Source organism: Camelina sativa, chromosome 15 (genome assembly GCF_030686135.1).
Source record: "Camelina sativa cultivar CO46 ecotype springtype chromosome 15, ASM3068613v1".
Classification (NCBI taxonomy): Eukaryota; Viridiplantae; Streptophyta; class Magnoliopsida; order Brassicales; family Brassicaceae; genus Camelina; species Camelina sativa.
The window spans coordinates 8297954-8319256 of record NC_141894.1 but is presented as its reverse complement, the minus strand read 5'-3'; the positions used below and the strand labels follow the sequence as shown (position 1 = coordinate 8319256).

The window sequence follows — 21303 nt, the reverse complement described above, 5'->3', positions numbered from 1 at the left end:
ATAACAAGAAAAAACTACAAATAAAAAAAAGTTCAACGGCAAATAAAACGCTGTCGTTTGTTCACTTATGGACCTATTATATTGGGCTAAACGCTGTCGTTTTCCCGTTTCCCACCTCAGTCTCGAGGAAGAGACGATGATGATGATTACTGATCTTCCACACGATTTGGAATCGGAAATACTCTCTAGGGTTCCGGCGAAGTCTTTAGCGAAATTGAAGACTACTTGTAAACGATGGTACGCTTTGTTCAGAGATCCGAATTTCGTCAAGACGAACTTGGATAAAGAAGCCGCGAGGGAATTGATCTTACTGATGAATCGTAGGGTTCATTCGATCAGCGTCAATCTCAGTGGGATTCGCAACAGCGTTGATCCGTCTATGGAGGTTTCAGGTAAACTCAGTTCGAAGGATTTGAAAATATCTAACATCTCTCACTGCGACGGTTTGTTATTATGCACCACAAATGAGAACACTAGGCTCGTTGTTTGGAACCCCTGTACCGGTCAAACCAGGTCGATCAAACCAAGAACTCGTTACCGGCGTAATGGTTCCTATACTGTCGGATATGTAAACAGCAAATCTTCTTGCCACAGCCGTAACTACAAAATGTTGAGGATTTGCCGTTACTACGACCATCAGAAACTCCGGGCGGCTGACTTTGAGATCTACGATTTTGGCTCTGATTCTTGGAAGGTTATTGATGATGGCATCACCTGGGCCTGGGGTACATCTTCTCCTGGCGTGTCTTTGAATGGGAACACTTACTGGGTTGGTAGAGAGTCAGAAACAGATATTTTCTTGATGAGTTTTGATTTCACAGCAGAGAGATTTGTGCGTCTTCCTCTTCCGTATCAGATTTTTGATTACGATGATATCGCGATTCTATCATCTGTTAGAGAAGAGAAGCTCTCCTTGTTGAAGCAGAATTTTCATGTGCTTTCAACAGAGGTGAAGATATGGGTGACCAATAAGTTTGCTGAGGCCAAAGACTTGTTATGGAGCCAGTTCTTAGTGATTGATTTTAGTAAATTCATGTTACCAAGTCGGATGAGTGTGCTAAGTTTCTTGTTGGACGAGGAGAATAAAGTGGCAGTGTGTTGTGATACAGACATGGAAGATGGTTATAAGACCAGCGTCTACATTGTTGGGGTGGATTTGTATAAAGAAGTCTACAAAGACGTTACAAAGGAATTGATCTTTAATTGCCCACGTCTCGTCAGTTATGTTCCAAGTTTGGTTAACATTCAGAGAACACACCCAAAGGCAAAAAGAAAACGAGATTAAAGAAGGTAACTCAAATGAATCACCTTACTTGGATTGGATTCTTTATAACAGAGCATTTCTGATATAGAGTAATTAAACTAAAGCATCTGAGCCTCTATGATTCATACCCTGTTCTTTAGTCTTACTATATAATTGCTTACTACATAGCACATAAAGATAGTGTTCTTGTCATGCAAACCTGAGAGCTTTAGATATGTACGTATCGTTACTGTATCTGGTTTCGGGTAAGCATTCTCTTTAAATGGATCTCTATTTGTGATTTGTGTTATACAGGCACGGTCTGGAGGCCAACTTCGTAAGGAGCCTTAAAGCATTCCAAGTGAAACTCAAAGCCAACGCTTATCCAAATTTTGTGGTGGAGTAAAGGAAGATTATAATCACTTCAACATATGTTATGAGCTTTGTAAGTTTTACTTCGGCTACAATGCTTTTGTACGTAGTTTTTATGACTCTGAGAATACATTTCCTAATCAGATCAATGCGGGAGAAATTAGTGAAAACACCCACATTCACCACATATGGGATATGCTTTAAGGTTTTCTTACAGAATGACAGAGATCACAATGCATAAATGAAAGTTGCTACTGAATGAATCTCAATTTTAAAGACGAAAACAATAAGTCTTCTCTGGGAAGTTTGAAATCTGTTTCTTGTAGCATTAATGTCACGTCCTGTGACTAACTCTTCCTTGGTTCTGAAGAATCCATAGTGCACTTCCTTGAGTAATTTCAGAACATTGGTCAATCCCAGTGAAATCATTGCAATGCAAACTCTGTAACGAACATACAAGTGACCAAAGCTACTACGAGAGGAAGGTGACGATGAGAAGTCGCTTCTAGTTTTCTTAAGAAATAATTTTAATTATTGACATGATTTTAGCTTACGAGTAAACCCTTTTGAGCTGAGAATTCCGGAGAAACAGATGAAACTTGAGAAACCAAACGCGAGAAACCCCTAAACTTGATCAGCAAGAAATTGACTATTGTACCCTCTCTGTATATATAACATATATTTTAAGCCCTAATTTTTTTATATTCGCAGTCCTGTCGCTGTTTCCTCAGGTCAAAACACTATGATGGTTACTGATCTTCCACATGATTTAGAATCGGAAATACTCTCTAGGGTTCCGGCCACATATCTAAAAAAATTGCAAACGATGGCACGCTTTATTTAGAGATCCAAAATTCGTCAAGAAGAACTTGGATTTAGCAGAAACGCATGTGATCTTTGATGATCGTCGTGTTTATTCAGTGACAGAGATAAATACTCTGATTCATAGCATCAATATCCGTGGAATCCAAACCAGCTTTGATGGGGTCCAAGGTAAACTTAACACGCTAAAGGATTCAGAACAGGATAAGATATATGGTATATATAATCTCTCACTGCGATGGGTTGTTATTGTGCAGTATTACCAAGGAACTTACTAGACTCTTGGTTTGGAACCCTTGTACTGGTCAAACCAGGTTGATCCAAGCCAATAATCGCACGATCTTGAACATGTATTCTCTAGGATACGTAAACAACAACAACAAATCTTGCAATAGCTACAAAATCTTGAATTTTGACCGTCATCTCTGCTCCCTAAACAGTTCTCACGCTAAGTCTGAAATCTATGAGTTCAACTCTGATTCATGGAGAATTTTTGATCACGTCTCTCCTGGTTGCTGCACAGAATCCAAAGCCGTGACTTTGAAGGGAAATGCTTATTGGTTTGCAGCAGATTGGTTTGCTTCAGAGAAAGAAAGCAAATTTATACTCAAGTTTGATTTCACAAGAGAGAGATTTGGACGTCTATCTCTTCCTTTCCAGAAGAATTACAATGATGAAACTGTGGTTCTATCAGTTGTTAGAGAGGAGAAACTTGCCTTGTTACAACAGAGTTTTAATACAGATTCGTTAAAGATGAATATATGGGTTACCAAAACTAAGATCGATGAGGACAAAGACTTGTCTTGGAGCAACTTCTTGGTAGTAGATTTTGGTAAAGTTATATTAACAAGTGAGGCGTCGATGTACATGAGTTTCTTGGTTGACGAGGAGAATAAAATCGTGGTGTGCTCTGATACAGATTTTGACATTAAAACGACGACCACAATTTACTTTGCTAAAGAGGGTATACAAGTTCATCAAGAGATTGCACAGAAGCCAAAAATTTGTTGGCCATTTCTCGTCAGTTATGTTCCAAGTTTGGTTCAAATTCAGTGAGGTAATTTAAGTAATCCTGCAAGCAGAGGATCAAAGGCTATTAACTTAGTCAATCGTAAAATAAACAGAGTAGCTGAAACCTTTTATTTTATTTTTTAAGAGCTCTATACAAGTGACCAAAGCTACTACGAGAGGAAGATGACGATGAGGAGGAAGGCTTCTAGTTCTTAGGAAAGATTTTTAATTGTTGACATGATTTATTTTACATATTTAAGAGTTTTCATCGATCGAATTAACCTTATAAGCTGAGATTCGCGGAGATACTAACTAATAAGAGCATTTGATAGTAAATTCTACAAACACAAAAAAAAAAAATCAAGAATTAGATGGAAACATGAGAAGCCAAAAACGCGAAAAAGCCCTAAACTTGATCAGCAAGAAATCTATACAGAACAGAGTAGACTTTGAAGTTTTGAGAGAAAGCACTTGTTACTGTCTCACCGATTCTCGTAAATGTAGTCATGCTCATTGACTATTATACCCTCTCTAGTCTCTATTTTATACCAATTGTTAAACCCTAATTTCGATCTATAGACTATAGTTCTGTCGCTGTCTTCCTCTGTTCCTCAGGTCGTCATACGAGAAATCACAAGATAAACAAACACTATGATGGTTACTGATCTTCCACATGATTTAGAATCAGAAATACTGTCTAGGGTTCCAGCCACTTCTCTACAAAAATTGCAAACTACTTGCAAACGTTGGTACGCTTTATTTAGAGATCCTAGATTCGTAAAGAAGAACTTTGGTAAAGCAGCAGAGCAGGTGATCTTAAAGGATAACAGGGGTTATTCAGCGGCAGTAATGGATACTCTAATTCATAGAGTCGATCTCCATGGAATCCAAAACAGCTTTGATCCATCCATTGAGGTTGCAGTTAAACTTAACAAGCTAAAAGATTCAGAACAGTTCAAGCTATCTTCCATCTTACTTCACTGCGAGGGTTTATTATTGTGCACTGAAAAGGGCAGTAAACTCGTAGTTTGGAACCCTTGTACTGGTCAAACCAGGTGGATCAAATCCAATGATCGTATTCGTATGTTATCCAATTATGTCTTAGGATACGTAAAAAACAGCGACAAATCTTGGGATAGCTACAGAATCTTGAATTTTGAAAATCTTGATAGCTGCCTAAAGGTTTCTCCTCTTAAGCTTTATATCTATGAGTTCAACTCTGATTCATGGAGGTTTCTTGATGACGTCTATCCTAATTCTTTCATTCACTCTGATGGCGTGACTCTGAAGGGAAATGCTTACTGGTATGCTTCAGATGAAGAAGACCCCCTCGTTACATTCATACTAAAGTTTGATTTTACTACTGAGAGATTTGAACGTCTGCGTCTGCCGCCTCTATCTTTTAAGAATACTAGTTATGTTAATGTGGTTCTCTCAGTTGTTAGAGAAGGGAAACTTGCCTTGTTACAAAAGAGGGTTGATGATACAGATTCGTTAAAGATGGATATATGGGTGACAAAAAGTAAGATCGATGAGGCCAAAGACTTGTCGTGGAGCAACTTCTTATTAGTGGATTTGGGTAAAGTTATGTTACCAGATGTGATGGTTCCTCATATGAGTTTCTTGGTTGATGAGAAGAATAAAATGGTTGTATGTTGTGAAACAGGCTTATTGAGTAATCCCGTGAGGACCACGACAAAATTATACTTGGCTATAGGGGGTAGACAAGTTCATCAAGAGATTGTACAAGAACCACAGGGTCGTTGTCCATTTCTCCTCAGTTATGTTCCTAGTTTGGTTCAAATTCATTGAAGTACTTCAAGTATCATTTGCAGGTAAAGGAAGTAATTATAATTAATTTAATTACAGTTTTTGTAGTCAATTACTATAAAATACACAGAGTAGCTGAATTTTCTTGAGATTTTTTTTTTTCTTTATTATCCATCGCTTTTGAAAATACATTTTGGTGATCTACTTAAATACATTGTTTATGAATGCTTTTAGTGAGGTATACATTGTTTATGAACGCTTACCGAAAACAAAAGTGTAGAAAGCTAACAAGGTTGTGTTTATGTATAATGTTGATCATATTCAAAAGTTATAATAATACATAAATCAGTTCTAGAAATCCTAAATTGGCCCATAATAATGCCTATAACAGTAACAGTAGTAATAGCGAACAATAAAATAGTTCACGTCCGTGACCGTCTACTGTTTGCTTTTTCACCAAAACGTCCCATTTTTCAGTCTCGATGATTAGACCCGTCGACAGAAAAAGAAGCCAATAATGAAACGCCTCGTAGTACTGTTCCCGCCTAAATCATAACAAAGTACAGTAGCAAGCAAAAAGAGCAAATCATTCTCTCTTCTTCCCCAAAATCCGAATCCTTAGCATTTCTCTCTCCGCAACCACAGCAACACTTCTATGGAAGACGGTGATCCCTCCTCCGGTTCAGGTCCAGTTTCTTCTTCCTTAATTGCTAGGCCTCCGTTTATTTTGATATTAGTTTTTCTAGTGTAGAGAATGTGTATAGAATGTTTAATATGTGTATAAGGGTATTTATGTACATTAGTAATCCCTAGTTGCCCTACTCTTACCTCACTATATATAGTTGTAATCTCTCTATCAATATACTTAAGTTTCACATTCTACATGGTATCACAGCCACGATTCTAATACCTAAATACAAATTTTCTAAATTTTTCTCCTTTTCCCTCTATTGTCATGTCTACCGAGAACGGCAACCCTACTCAGCCTCCAATGACCGACGTCATCCCTGTCAACAATCAACATCTTCTTCATGTCAACATGACGAACGTTACCAAACTGACGGATACAAATTTTCTCATGTGGAAACTTCAAGTGCGATCTCTTGTTGCTGGCTATGGTCTTATTGGCCATCTCGATGGATCTGTTGAGAAACCTCCCCTGACGGTCACCACCAATGGTGCTAACACCCCGAACCCAGCCTTCCTCCTGTGGCAGCGTCAATATCAGCTGCTCTACAGTGCTCTTCTAGGCTCCATCTCTCTCAGTGGTCAGCCAACACTCTCTTAAACTACCGTTGCTGCGGAGATCTGGTCTACCCTGGCCGAGATCTATGCAAAACCGAGTCGTGGACACATTCGCCAACTGAAGGACCAACTTAAGGTCTTACACAAAGGTAACACAACCATTGATGAATACATGCGCACTCTTATCACCAAGTTTGATACTCTGGCCAGTTTGGAAGCACCTATGGTCCATGATGACAAGATTGAGCAGATTCTCGATGGGCTTCCCGACGAATACCGTCCTATTGTTGACCAAGTTGCCAGCAAAGATGTTGCTCCTTCCATTGCATACGTCCATGAGCATCTCCTCAATCATGAAGCCAAGCTCCTTGCCAAAGCAGTGTCTCCCTCGCTCCCTGTGACAGCCAATGTTGTTACTCACCGTAACAATCCCTCTTCCCGTTCCAACAACTCGTCTCGCAACAACAACAGGAACAACTACAATCCTGCATCTCAACCCCAATGGCAGTCCAACAACAACACCTCCAACCAACGTAACTCTCGCCCTTACCTTGGGAAATGTCAATACTGTCATGTTCAAGGTCACTCTGCACGCCGCTGTCCTCAGATTCCGCATCGCAACACTGCTCCGGCCTCCTCGTCGTCTAGTCCTTTCACCCCATGGCAGCCTCGTGCCAACCTTGCCATTGGTGGCTCCTCACCGTATGGTAGTGATCCTTGGGTCTTGGATACTGGTGCCACCCATCACATGACCAATGATTTAGCAAGGCTTTCAGTCCATCAACCATATTCTGGAGGTGATGATGTGATCATTGGAGATGGTTCTCCTCTCCCCATATCACATACTGGTTCTTCCATCTTACCTTCTCTTTCACGTGATTTGCAAATTCACAAAGTCCTTTATGTGCCTGATTTACACAAAAATCTTATATCAGTTTATTGACTCTGTAATGCTAATCAAGTGACTGTTGAATTTGCTCCTGCTCACTTTCAGGTGAAGGATCTTCGTTCGGGGGCACCGCTTCTTCAAGGCAGAACCAATAATGAGTTGTATGAGTGGCCAGTCACGCCTTCCCAAGCTACTGCTCTTTTTGCGTCTCCGAGTTCCAAAACGACTTTAGCTTCCTGGCATTCTAGACTTGGCCATCCCTCACCACCTATCTTACATAAGCTTGTTATAACCTTATCTCTTCCTCTTGCTTCTACTTCTACTTCAAATTCCTTTTGTTCAGATTGCCACATTAATAAAAGTCACAAGCTTTCTTTTGCTCAAACATCGATTGTCTCAGTCAAGCCTCTTCAATATGTGTTTTCAGATGTATGGACATCTCCAATTACTGCATTTGACAATTCCTAATACTATTTAATCTTTGTTGATCATTATACTAGATATACATGGTTTTACCCCCTCAAACAGAAATCCCAAGTCAGAGAAATCTTTGTTACCTTTAAAACTCTTGTTGAGAAACATTTCCAAACACCTATCCAAACACTTTAATCAGACAATGGTGGTGAGTATCTGGCTTTACGTTCTTATCTTCAACAAAGTGGCATTTCCCATCTTACATCGCCGCCTCACATCCCAGAACACAATGGCATTTCAGAGAGGAAGCATCGTCACATTGTTGAAACAGGCTTGTGTCTTCTCTCTCAATCAGCTCTCCCCAAGGCGTATTGGCCTTTTGCATTCGCAACTGCGGTCTATCTGATTAATCGACTTCCCACAGCAGTTCTTGATCATCAAAATCCATACACCAAGCTCTTTAGTCTTGCTCCTAATTATAACAAGCTGAGGGTCTTCGATTGTGAGTGTTACCCATGGTTACGCCCCTATGCAAAGCATAAGCTGGATCCTCGATCACTCTCTTGTGTCTTTGTTGGTTATTCATTGAGTCAGAGTGCTTACCTCTGTTTTCATGTCTCCACTCGTCGACTCTATGTTTCTCGGCATGTTCAGTTCAATGAGTCCTTCTTTCCGTTTCGTTCCTCACCGATCATCTCCTCGCTGTAACCAGCCGACTCAGCCTCGTCGATCTCCATCACAAACTCGCCGCTCACATCAGTCATCCCGATTTCTGAAGTTGTCATGCCTGCAGTGCCCCCCGACGACGTCCTTCACCGCCCTGCTCCGTCTCCGGCTCCGGCGCCGCCTCAATTGTCGACCACCGCTCATGTATTGCCTTCTCTCTCAACTCGACCTTCTTCCTCTTCTTCTTTAATCCATCAAAGGCCCACTGGCGAAGCCCATTTTCATCCTCCCAATCTCACAAATTCAACTACCATTGAAAGGCCCACTGGCTCAGCCCACCTGAATTCTGTTATTCAGCCACCTTCCCAAAGGCCCACTGGTCCACACCCACTATTGCCAATTGGTCCCAATGTCTCTCCGCGAACAAACTCATCGTTGTCTCCGTCAACCACCGCTTCGCCGAGTCCCTCGTCGGACAACTCTCCAGCTCCCTCTCCGTCTCCTCCACCACAACCCAATTCACCACCAGCGCCTGCTCCGATTCCCCTCCCAAATCCACCCATACCTCAAAATCAGATTCAAAATCAAAATCCACCACCAAACCTTCATCCGATGACAACAAGAGGGAAGAATCACATTCACAAGCCAAACACCAAGTATAGCCTTGCCATTACACGTCGCAGGGCGTTTGCCCCAGAGCCACGCACCTATCGTCAAGCTCTTGCAGATGATCGATGGCGTGGTGCGATGTCAGAGGAATATAACGGACAGTTAGAGAAGCGCACGTGGGATCTTGTTCCTCGTTCACCAACGCAAAATGTTGTCGGCTGCAGATGGGTCTATAAAACCAAAATTCTACCTTCGGGTGACTTGGATAAATATAAAGCTCGCTTGGTCGCCAAAGGATATCATCAAACGTATGGTCTTGATTACAAAGAAACTTTTAGCCTTGTTGTTAAGGCTGTCACAATCCGCACTGTACTTGGTCATGCTGCGAGTCATTGCTGGCCGATATAGCAACTGGCTGTCAATCAAGCCTTCTTACAAGGAACTCTAGAAGATGAGGTATATATGGATCAGCCGCCTGGGTTTGTTGATAAAGACAGACCCGATTATGTGTGTAAGCTTCGGAAGGCGCCTGGGTTTGTTGATAAAGACAGACCCGATTATGTGTGTAAGCTTCGGAAGGCAATCTATGGCCTCAAACAGGCGCCACGTTCCTGGTATATAGAACTCCGTAACTTCCTTCTTCAATCAGGTTTTCAGAACAGTTATGCTGATGCTTCTCTGTCTGTGTATAGTCGTGGTCCGACTCTACTTTACATGTTGGTATATGTTGATGATATTATCGTTACTGGTAATGACTCCACTGCTGTTGCTAGAATGATTGACTGTCTTGGAGCGCGGTTCTCGCTAAAAGATCAGGGAGATATCAGCTACTTTCTAGGAATCGAGGTAACAAGAACCAAGAGTGGTCTTCACTTAATGCAGCGGAAGTACATCTTAGATCTGTTGCACAAAACAAATATGGTGGACTCCAAGAGTGTTTCCACGCCGATGGCTGTTTCCCCTAAACTCCTTAAAACTTCTGGTACTCCATTAGCTGATGCGTCTGATTTTCGTATGGTTGTTGGCAGCCTCCAGTACCTTGCGTTCACGCGACCAGACATATCATACGCTGTTAACCGTCTTTCTCAATTTATGCACAGTCCTACAACCGATCACTGGCAAGCGGCCAAACGTGTCCTTCGTTACCTTGCCGGTACAATGACGCATGGAGTTCTCTTATCTTCCACCAATGCTCCTGTGCTCAAGGCTTTTTCTGATGCAGATTGGGCTGGCGATGCAGATGATTATGTTTCCACAAATGCCTATGTTATCTACCTAGGTAACCATGCGGTTTCATGGTCTTCAAAGAAACAAACAGGGGTGGCTCGGTCTTCAACGGAAGCGGAGTATAGAGCCATTGCTAATGCCTCTGCTGAAATTCGTTGGATTTGCAATCTTCTCACTGAGTTGCGTATCCACATCCCTACGACTCCGGTCATCTATTGCGACAATGTCGGTGCCACTTACTTGAGTGCGAATCCAGTTTTTCACTCTAGAATGAAACATATTGCCTTAGACTATCATTTTGTTCGTGGACAGGTACAGACTGGTGCACTGAAGGTTTCTCATGTCTCGACCAAGGATCAGCTTGCTGATGCTTTGACAAAGCCACTTCCACGGGGACAGTTTCTTCATGCATGTTCCAAGATTGGAGTCACCAAGGTCCCTCCATCTTGAGGGGGTGTGTAGAGAATGTGTATAGAATGTTTAATATGTGTATAAGGGTATTTATGTACATTAGTAATCCCTAGTTGCCCTACTCTTACCTCACTATATATAGTTGTAATCTCTCTATCAATATACTTAAGTTTCACATTCTACATCTAGTACCTCAAAAAGCCTCTCAATGTGTAATGTTATCTTGATCTGCATTTTTAGATGTTAAGAAGAAACTAAGTTTGGAGACTGTGGTGGCTAGTCGAATCCCTACACAGGCGGAGAAAGATCAAAAATTTCTGAGAGGTACGGCACAGTGGCTCATTACTACTTCTCGTTTAAGCCCTAACTCCTTTGTGCGGTATATGGGACCGTTCTTGCCTTTTGGTGTTTATCAACTCGAAAAAGAAGTTCTGAAGATACACAAAGAGCGTAAAGAGATGGTCAAGAAATTTCTCAAAGATTTTGATGGGAAACTAACCATCTCTTATGATCTTTTAGCTTATGATGATGAATATCACAGTTATTCTGAAGATGGTTCTCTTTGGCACATGGATTTCGTTTGTATGAGTGCCCATTTCGTTGATCATAATAAGTGTAAGGTGGGGAAATGGATCTTGGGGTACTATCCTACCGAGTATGCACGCGGCGAGAAAGTTGCTGTTTACAGAATCAAGACTGTTCTTGTGGATTATGAGATTGAGAACAAGGTCTCTGCTCTTCTAGTACCTAACTATGATGATCTTGGTCATAAGGAGTTTGATGGTTTCAGGAAATGGGTAGAGAAGAGAGGGAAGAATCAGATTGATCCTTGCTTCTTCCGCATCTACTGTTGTGCTGATCTTTTCAGGTTGATGGCTGGTGATGTGTTTGACAATATGGACTTGCTGCTTGAGGAGATCAGGGTATTGGTTGGTTGGGGTAAGCTGACACCAACCAACTGGAACGTCTCTTTGCGTAATCTGCAAGAAGCGTTAGATATGGAAGATAAGAGAGTATTTGTTGAGGATGGTTATTACGAGGGATATGACTTACCATGTGATGAAGACTGGGAAATGATTAGAACTTTTTGCAAACTTGCTGGTTGCATTTATAAAGTGGCAAAGGAGCTTTTCGAAGGAGGTTATTCGACATCTAATGTCTACTTTCACCTTCTTGCGGAGCTGAAGTTTATGTTGAACCAAGAGCTTGCCACTGCTGATAACGATCACTTCCTTAGCAAAGCTACAGAGATATTGAAGAGGTTTGATAAGTATTGGAATGATATGTTCCTTGTTTTGGCAACGGCTTCTGTTTTAGACCCTCGTTTCAAGATGAAGTATCTTGAGTTTTACTGCTCAAAGAACGAAGTTAATGATGAAGGTTCAAAAGTTGAAACTGTTTTGGACTTTGTACGCAATCTATATGCTCACTATGCAGCTAGTGGTATCCGTCCACTAACAGAATGTCTGGATACTACAGTTGACTCAGTTTTCTATAGCTCAGAAGAAGAAGAAGAAGAAGAAAATGATGAAGAATGTGGGGAAGAATTAGAACATAAGGTCAAGGAAGAGAAGAAGCTTGATACATACGAGGATTTTGCTTTCTTTCAAGAGTTTCTCAAGTTTGAAGGATCTTCAAGAGAGTTTGGTGAATCGGAACTCGATTCCTACCTCAAAGAACCGGTAATGGAGTGGAACAAAGACTTCAAAGCACTGGAATGGTGGAAAAAAGAGAGCCAAAAGTATCCAATACTCTTTCGAGTAGCTCGTGACATTCTCTCCATTCCAATATCATGTGCCACATCGTGGGATGCTTATGTTGCTGACAGAAGAGAGTGTCCAGAATTTGTTGTCTCCATGAAGGCCAGACTTGTGAACGCCATGATGTGCAGCAAAAGCTGGTCACAGCTTTGACACGGCAAAATTTGTAACAACAAAAAGTGCTTTGGCCTTGGTGAGAAACTCCTTGTATATCTGCTTCTTTTTCATTAAGTCCGTTTTCCAGTTCAACATCAGAAAACATTGAGATTTGAGAACCTTGTTTAACTAAATGAAATTTCTCAAGTCCACTTTATTATTAGTTGTAACGTTACATTTGGAGTTTCTTTGATCTACCTATTTTCTTCTTCTTTTCTCACATTAAGACCACATATGTTATAAACAAAGACGACGTTCGTAGTAATGTCTTCAGCATAGTACATATGCTTTGTCATCACCAAACTATAATTTTTACTATGCCAATTATAAAATAGGGCTGATTCTGTTAAGTTAAACAGAGTAGCTGAATTTTCTTTGAGATTTTTGTTTTTTGTTCATCATTCACTTTTGAAAGTACATATTGCTGATCTTACTCGCATTGTTTATGAATGAATGCTTAGTGAGCTACATATATCCTTGGATTTTTTTTTTCTTTACAGAAATACAATATGTGTGTGCATATGAATACCGAAAACAAAAGCTAAGAAGGTTGGTGATGTTTTTTTATGAGATAGCAACTTGTAAAAGCTCCTATATATGTTCGAAATTGCTTTATTGAAGTCTTGCAGAGTTTTGATATAAACATAGTAGTAGCTGAATTCTCCTTTTAAGTACTTTTGAGTTTTGATATCTGATGCTGGTGAATGGTGTAGTGATCTTACTCGAATACAATGTTTGTAACTGCATAAGAAAAACACAATCGACATAAAAAGAAGCCAATAATGAAACGCCACGTAGCACATGAATGAATCAGCTCCACTACTGATCCCGCCTAAATCATCTAACAAAGTAGTAGCAAAAAGAGGCAAATCATCCCCAAATCCAAAAACCCTAACATTTCTCTCTCCCGCAAACGCTTCGATGGAACACGGCGATTTCGCATCCCGTTCAGGTACTACGCTTGAACACTTAATTTCTAGTGTGTTTCTTCTTGGTTTCAGTTTCTGAATCTGCATTTTCAGATGTGAGGAAGAAACAAAAAACGGAGAAAGAGCAAATTCCGACAAAGGAGGAGGCAGAGAAAGAGCAAAAGCGTCTGAGAGATTTGGCCAAGTTATTCATTCGTAACCCTCGTTTAAGCCCTCGCTCCTTTATAAACCCTTTCTTCGGTGTTTCATCATCTCAACTCGAGAAACAAGTTCTGAATATACACAAAGAACGTAAAGACAAAGTCAAGAAATATCTCCAAGGTTTTGATGGGAAACTAACCATCTCTTATGATCTGGTCACTCATGATGATGAATGGTACAATCATTCCAATTATTACATAGGTAGACATGGTCCGCATAAGGATTTCGTTTGTATGAGTGTCCATTTTGATCATACATTCAAGGTGGGGAAATTGATCTTAGGGTACTATCCTATCGAGTTTAAACGCGGCGAGAAAGTTTCTCTATACAGAATCAAGAACGTTCTTGTGGATTATGAGATTGAGAACAAGGTCTCTTCTCTTCTAGTGTCTAACTATAGTGATCTTGGTCATAAGAAGTTTTATGGTTTTAGGAAATGGGTAGAGAAAAGAGGGAAGAATCAGATTGATCCTTACTTCTTTCGCATCTATTGTTGCGCTGATCTTTTCAGGTTGATGGCTGGTGATGTGTTTGACGGTATGGACTTGTTGCTTGAGGAGATTAGGGTGTTGGTTGGTTGGGGGAAGTTGACATCAACCAACTGGAATGTCTCTTTAGGTAATCTGCAAGGAGCTTTAGATATGGAAGATAAGAAAGTGTTTACTGAGGATGAGTATTACGAGGGATATGACTTACCATCTGATGAGGAATGGATAATGATTAGGACTTTTTGCAAACTTGCTGGTTGCATTTATAAAGTGGCAAAAGAACTTTTTGAGGGATGGTATTCAACATCTAATGTTTACTTCTACCTTCTTGCGGAGTTGAAGTATATGCTAAAGGAAGAGCTTAAGAACGGTGATAATGATTACTTCCTCAGCAAAGCAAAGGATATATTGGAGAGGTTTGATAAGTACTGGAATGATATGTTCCTGGTTTTGGCAACTGCTTCTGTTTTAGACCCTCGTTTCAAGATGAAGTATCTTGAGTTTTACTGCTCAAAAAATGAAGTGGATGAGGAAGGTTCAAAAGCTGAAACTGTTTTGGACAACTTACGTAATCTATATGCTCGCTATAGTTCAGCTAGTGGTGTTCCTACAGAAACAAAAAGTCTAGATGGTAAAGCTGACTCAGTATTCTATAGCTCAGATGAAGAAGAAGAAAGTGAAGAAGAAGATAGTGATGAAGAAGACTGGCAAGTGGAAAGTGGTGAAGAATGTGGGGAAGAGGAAGAAGAAGAAGAAGAGGATGATGAAGAATCTTGGGAAGAGGATGGTGATGAAGAATGTGGGGAAGAGGAAGGTGAAGAAAAAGAACACAAGGAAAAGGAAGAGAAGAAGACTGGCGCATACAAGGATTTTGCTTTCTTTCAAGAGTTTCTCAAGTTTAAAGGATCTTCAAGAGAGTTTGGTGAATCAGAACTCGATTCCTATCTCAAAGAGCCAGTTATGGAGTGGAACAAAGACTTCCAAGCACTGGCATGGTGGAAACAAGAGAGCCAAAAGTATCCACTCCTCTCCCGAGTAGCTCGTGACATTCTCTCCATACCAATCTCACGTGCCACTTGGTATGAGGCTTATGTTGCTGACAGAAGAGAGTGTCCAGAATTTGTTGTCTCCATGAAACCCAAACTAGTGAACGCCATCATGTGCTGCAAAAGCTGGTCACAACTTTGAACACGGCAAAATAAATTGTTTTGGCCTTTGTGTGAAACTCTTATGTCTAGTACTTCTTTTTCATTCATTAAGTCCGTTTTCCATTTCAACAGTAACTGAGAACCTTGTTTTGATTAATCAAAATTCTCAAGTCCCACTTCATATTAGTTGTAACGTTACATTTGAAGTTTCTTTGATTTAACTACTTTTTTTGTTTTCTCACATTAAAGACCACATATGTTATAGACAAAGACGATGTTCATACTCCATAGTAATTGTTTGCAAATTCAACATAGTGTACATGCTTTGTCGTCACCAAATCCAAAACCATAATTGGGATTTTGTAGCTGTTTATAGAAAATTTTACATTATCTCGTATTAAACCAAATGTAAATATTCACTTTTCCATACACTAATGACTTAGAAAGAAATTGAAACCACTTTTTCACAAAATCGAGACTTATGATACTCGAAATAATCTCATCCGTCCACTCTATTCATTTTAAACCGTCCGATTCACCGCGTCCTGAGAAGATCTTATGACAGAGTGCCACGTATGTCAGTAGCATTCCCGCGCAAATGAACCTAGATAGAATCAGAAGTGAGAGTCGAAATCGTCACTTGTTCCTAATTAAAACCAAAAAACCCTAAATCACTCTCTCCGTACGGTTCATCTCCCCCAAAACAGCGTTACTATGGTCAAAGGTGATTTCGCCTCCGGCTCTTGTTTCTGATTTCTCCTCCTCCTTCTCATTTCAGTGTCTCCGGAAAGCTTCTGTATTGTTTTCTCTCTCGTTGTTGTTTTTTTTTGGATTTGTCCCCAAAATTTTAGGGTTTGTTCTGTTCCAATCTCACTATAGTGATTTAGCTTTACAGTGTTGTGATTCACCCAGATGTGTATGTTTATGTCTCTATATACACGATTCTTATGAGGGCTTATCAATTTTGTTCTTTTTAATCTATGGTCATGTGTTTGTGTGAAATGAGATTCTAATATTGTGCATTTTTTTTAGATACGAGGAAGAACGATTTAGTCGATTCTATGGCTGATGAGGAGCCTTCACTCGAGGAGCAGGAGAAAGCTTGTCATAAAGCTATAGCCAAGTGGTTCATTCGCTCTGGGATTAATCCTAATAAAATTAAGATCCCTTCCTTCGCAAAGTTTATGAGTTACCTCAATCCTCGTTTTCCTCCTAGTGCTTCTAAAGTCGAGAAGGAAGCTCTCGAGATATACAAAGAATGTAAAGAGAAGGCTAAGAAGTTTCTCAAGGAGTTTGATGGGCAGGTAACACTCTCTTATGAATGGATGGTTCTTGGGAATGAATACACCAGAGGTTATTCCATTAAAGGCCCCATTTTGCATGAGGATTTCGTCTGTTTGACTGCTCATTTCGTTGATGACAACTGGAAGATGAAGAAATGGATTTTGGCGTACACTACTGATAAGAAAGTACCTATGGAAGATATTTTTATCTACCCTTTTAGGAATGCTGTTCAGGATTTCGAGATTGAGAGCAAGGTCTCTGCTCTTCTGCTGCCTAACGATGTGGATTATGATGAAGTGACTTTAGATCCTTTCAGGAAATGGATAGAAGAGAGAGGGAAAAATCAGATCATCCCGCGGGTCTCTCTGCTCTATTGTTGTGCTGATCTTTTCCGGTTAATGGTTGATGATGTTTATAGTGGCTTAAGCGGGTATCTGCTAGAGGTTGTGCGTATGTTGGTTGGATGGGGAAGTTGTTCATCGACCAACTGGAACGTCACTTTGTTTCATCTGCAGCAAGGTGTTGATCTGAAAGCTGAGGATGCATTCTCTAAGGACGAGGTTTACGATGACTATGACAAACCATCTGATGAAGATTGGATTAAGATTGAAACTTATTGCACACTCGCTGGTTGTATCTATAAAGTGGCAAAGGAGCTTTTCGAGGGAGAGTATTCGACAGCTAACGTCTTCTTTCACCTTATTGCTGAGCTGAAGTTTATGTTGAACCAAGAGCTCGCGAAGGCTGATAGTGATTACTTCATCGGCAAAGCTAAGAAGATAATGGAGAGGTTTGATAAGTATTGGAATGATATGTTTCTGATTTTGGCAACTGCTTCTGTTTTAGACCCTCGGTTCAAGACAAAGTATCTTGAGTTTTACTGCTCAAAGAAGGAAGTCAATGTTGAAGGTTCAAAAGCTGAAACTGTGTTGGACTATTTGAGCAATCTCTATGCTCGCTATGCAGCTAGCAACATCTCTCGGAAACCAATATGCTCGGTTGCTACAATTGACTCCTGTGACTCTGAAAAAGAGGAAGAAGAAGATTATGATGATGAATGGGAAGAAGAAGAAGATGATGATGATGAAAGAGAAGGCAAAGATGATAAACAGAAGGAAAAAGAAGAGAAGAAGCCTGATGCGTACAAGGACTTCGTTTTGTTTCAGGAATATCTCAAGTTTGAAGGATCTCCAAGAGAGCTTCATGAATCAGAGCTTGACTCGTACCTCAAAGAACCGGTTATGGAGTGGAACAAAGACTTCAAAGCATTGGACTGGTGGAGAGAAGAGAGCCAAAAGTATCCAATACTCTCCCGAGTAGCTCGTGACATTCTCTCCATTCCAATTTCGTGTGCCACGTCGTGGGATGCTTATGTTGTGTTCAAAAGAGAGCCACCTGAGTTTGTTCTCTCCATGGAACCAGAACTTGCTAACGCGATGATGTGCAGCAAAAAATGGTTACGCCTCTAGAGATATGTCAGAACTGGTAAGAATTTTTTTCTTTTCACTAGCAAGAACTTTTAAATGCTTTTGCTATCTACATGAAACTCATATCTCTGTTATTTAGTACTTTCGTTTGCCATTTCTATATCAGTAACAATTCAATATCTCTGTTCTTTTTTTTTTTGGCTGTTTTGAAAAGAAAAAAAACGATTCAGTAGTTTAATATTGTTGGATTACTATGAAACTTCTTAATCTAATTTTGTTAAATTAAATTGAGTGTCTTGCAAATTTTGAGAGAATAAATGCAACCACGGTTCATACATACTTCATCATATCAATATTTTTGACGTTTAATACGTATGGTGGTAATATTGAGATTTTTTTATAGAATACAATTGGGAATTTACAATTAGTTACCGATCACAACCAGTTGTTATTTGTTATCATGGGTTGAAAAAAGCCCACAAACGTTTAACCTCACAAAATCGAACACAATATTAAAAATAATCTCATCCGTCCACCTCAGTGCATTCTCAAATATCAACCATCAGATCCACCGCCACGCAGAACAATCTCCGAAAATAAAAGAACTGATCCAATTACAGCGAGCCACGTACTTAAATAGCTCCAGTTTCCATTCCCGCGTAGTCGAGAAAAGAAGATGGAATATTTAGAAATATTTAGTAATTAAAAAAATCGGAACCGTCACATCTTCTCTAAATCTAAAACCTAAAAAAATCACCTCTCTACCCGTTCGTCTTTCACCAAACACTGAAACAGCAGCTACATTGCTATGGACTCATCTTCAGGTTCTAATTTCTTCTTCTTCTTCTTCTTATTTTTATAATCATTCTAGTGTTTACAGTAAGGTTTTGTCTGGACTCCGATAGATATGTGGATTTCACCCTAATTTTCTAGGGTTTGTACTGTTCAATGTGCTATAGATAGATATATAATGGTTTTAACTTTTAATTTCTCTGCTTTTATGTGTGTTTAGATATGAGGAAGAAACTAAAATTGGACGGTCCTGTGGTCGATGAGGAGAAAGAAACTCATAACGCAATGGCCAAGTGGTTCATTAGTGGTGAGTTAAATCCTAATTTCATCAAGTCCCCTTCTTTTACAAGGCTTATGAGCTTCATGGAACCAAAGTATCCTCCTACAGTTTCTAAAGTCCAGAATGAAATTCTCGAGATCTACGAGGAATGTAAAGAGAAAGCTAAGAGTTTTTTCAAAGGTTTTGAAGGACAGTTAACACTCTCTTACGAATGGATGATTCTTGGGAATGGTTGGGCTAGGAACTACGTTAAAGGCCCTGTTTTGCATGAGGATTTCGTCTGTTTGACCGCTCATTTCGTTGATGATAACTGGAAGATGAAGAAATGGATCTTGGGGTACACTACTACTACTGACGAGAATATACCTATGGATGATGGTTATTATGTTTACCCTTTCAAGAATGCTGTTCAGGATTTTGAGATTGACAACAAGGTCTCTACTCTTCTGCTTCCTAACAGTGAGGGTTTTGATGAAGAAACGTTGGATCCTTTTAGGAAATGGGTTGGAGAGAGAGGGAAGAATCAGTTCAATCCACGGGTTTTGTTACTCTATTGTTGCTCTGATCTTTTCCGGTTAATGGTTGATGATGTGTTTAGTGAGTTGAGCTCGTCGTTGCTAGAGGATGTGCGTATGTTGGTTGGATGGGGAAGGTGTTCGTCAACCAACTGGAACGTGACTTTGTTTCATTTGCAAAAAGCTGTTGATATGAAAGCTGAGGATGCTTTCTCTAAGGATGAGATTTACGATGATTATGACAAACCGTCTGATGAAGATTGGATTAAGATTGAGACTTATTGCAAACTCACTGGTTGTATCTATAAAGTGGCCAAGGTTCTTTTCGAGGGAGAGTATTCGACGTCTAACGTTTTCTTCCACCTTCTTGCTGAGTTGAAGCTTATGTTGAACCAAGAGCTTGCAAGTGGTGATAATGATTACTTCCTTGGCAAAGCTAAGCAGTTACTGGAGAGGTTTGATAAGTACTGGAATAGTATGTTTCTGGTTTTGGCAATTGCTTCTGTGTTTGACCCTCGGTTCAAGACGAAGTATCTTGAGTTTTACTGTTCAAAGAAGGAAGTCAATGTTGAAGGTTCAAAAGCTGAAACTGTTTTGGACTATTTGAGCAATCTGTTTGCTCGCTATGCAGCTAGCGAGATCTGCCAAAAACCAATATGCTCGGTTGGTACATTTGACTGCTCTGACTCTGAAATTGATGAAGAAGAAGATTATGATGAAGGAGAAGAAGACGAATATGATGATGATGAAGGAGAAGGAGAACAAAAACAAGATGGCAACGAAGGAGAAGAAGGTAAAGAAAAAGAAGAGAAGGAGAAGGAAGAGAAAGAAAAGGAAGAGAAGAAGCCTGATGCATACGAGGGTTTTGTTTTGTTTCAAGAATATCTCAAGTTTGAAGGAACTCGTGGAGAGCTTCAAGAATCAGAGCTTGACTCCTACCTCAAAGAGCCGGTTATGGAGTGGAACAAAGACTTCAAAGCACTTGAATGGTGGAGAGAAGAGAGCCAAAAATATCCAGTCCTATCCCGAGTAGCCCGTGACATTCTCTCCATACCAATCTCACGTGCGGCTTCGTATGACGCTTATGCTGCTGACAAAAGAGAGCCACCTGAGTTTGTTGTCTCCATGAAAGCCAATGTTGCTAACGCCATGATGTGTAGCAAAAAATGGTTACGACTGCTTCAATAGAGGCAAAATTTGGTAATAAGTTCCTTCTTCTTTCTTAGCTAGTAAGACCTTAAAATTGCTTTTGTGGCTGTCATGAAGAAACTCAATATCTCTTTGGCTTTTCCGTTTTAGTACTTTATTTTCCCATTTCTATTCAGTAAACATGTTCCTTTTCAGTGATGATTAATTTAATATGCTTAAGTGAAGTGTTGTTAATTCTCTCTTTCTATATGCTATATATATAAATTATCCCACGGCTTCATCCTCGTTTGAAGTTTCTATGATCAAACTGTTTTTTTTTACACAAACGCTTGATGACCTTTGTCTATCACCCTTTTGCATTTACATAAGGGATTTTGTTTATAGATAGAATCTTTTTACATGTAAAATAGAAATTAGTCTTCTTTATTTAGTTAGACCAGAGATTAAAATTGGGTTGAGAAATTAAAACAGGCTTACCAACAAAAAAAAGTGTTT

General features: G+C 39.9%; 4 protein-coding genes and 2 pseudogenes across 4 annotated transcripts; all 6 read left to right on the top strand.

Annotated features, from left to right (window-relative positions):
* The first annotated feature begins 88 nt into the window (after positions 1 to 88).
* Positions 89 to 1802, top strand: LOC104746073 (putative F-box/kelch-repeat protein At3g17540). Its single transcript, XM_010467460.2, is given in 3 exon segments — positions 89 to 1253; positions 1256 to 1290; positions 1559 to 1802. Coding segments are annotated over 3 exon segments (1188 nt in total). The 5' UTR covers positions 89 to 136; the 3' UTR covers positions 1595 to 1802.
* A 555-nt stretch (positions 1803 to 2357) lies between these two features.
* LOC104748262 (putative F-box protein At3g17265) lies at positions 2358 to 3493 on the top strand (annotated as a pseudogene).
* Positions 3494 to 4099: 606 nt separating this feature from the next.
* LOC104748261 (putative F-box protein At3g17265 pseudogene) lies at positions 4100 to 5260 on the top strand (annotated as a pseudogene).
* Positions 5261 to 11062: 5802 nt separating this feature from the next.
* LOC147926396 (zinc finger BED domain-containing protein RICESLEEPER 2-like) lies at positions 11063 to 12898 on the top strand. Its single transcript, XM_087489479.1, has one exon. It carries the CDS (start codon positions 11063 to 11065, stop codon positions 12590 to 12592), a length of 1530 nt encoding a protein of 509 aa, XP_087345605.1. The 3' UTR covers positions 12593 to 12898.
* A 3101-nt stretch (positions 12899 to 15999) lies between these two features.
* LOC104746071 (zinc finger BED domain-containing protein RICESLEEPER 1-like) lies at positions 16000 to 18359 on the top strand. The gene is made up of 2 exons (XM_010467456.2): positions 16000 to 16085; positions 16394 to 18359. The coding sequence occupies exons 1-2, from the start codon at positions 16076 to 16078 to the stop codon at positions 18112 to 18114; spliced, it is 1731 nt and encodes a 576-aa protein (XP_010465758.1). The 5' UTR covers positions 16000 to 16075; the 3' UTR covers positions 18115 to 18359.
* Positions 18360 to 18784: 425 nt separating this feature from the next.
* On the top strand, positions 18785 to 21042 carry LOC104748259 (zinc finger BED domain-containing protein RICESLEEPER 1-like). The gene is made up of 2 exons (XM_087487006.1): positions 18785 to 18896; positions 19085 to 21042. The coding sequence occupies exons 1-2, from the start codon at positions 18881 to 18883 to the stop codon at positions 20845 to 20847; spliced, it is 1779 nt and encodes a 592-aa protein (XP_087343132.1). The 5' UTR covers positions 18785 to 18880; the 3' UTR covers positions 20848 to 21042.
* Positions 21043 to 21303: the final 261 nt, after the last annotated feature.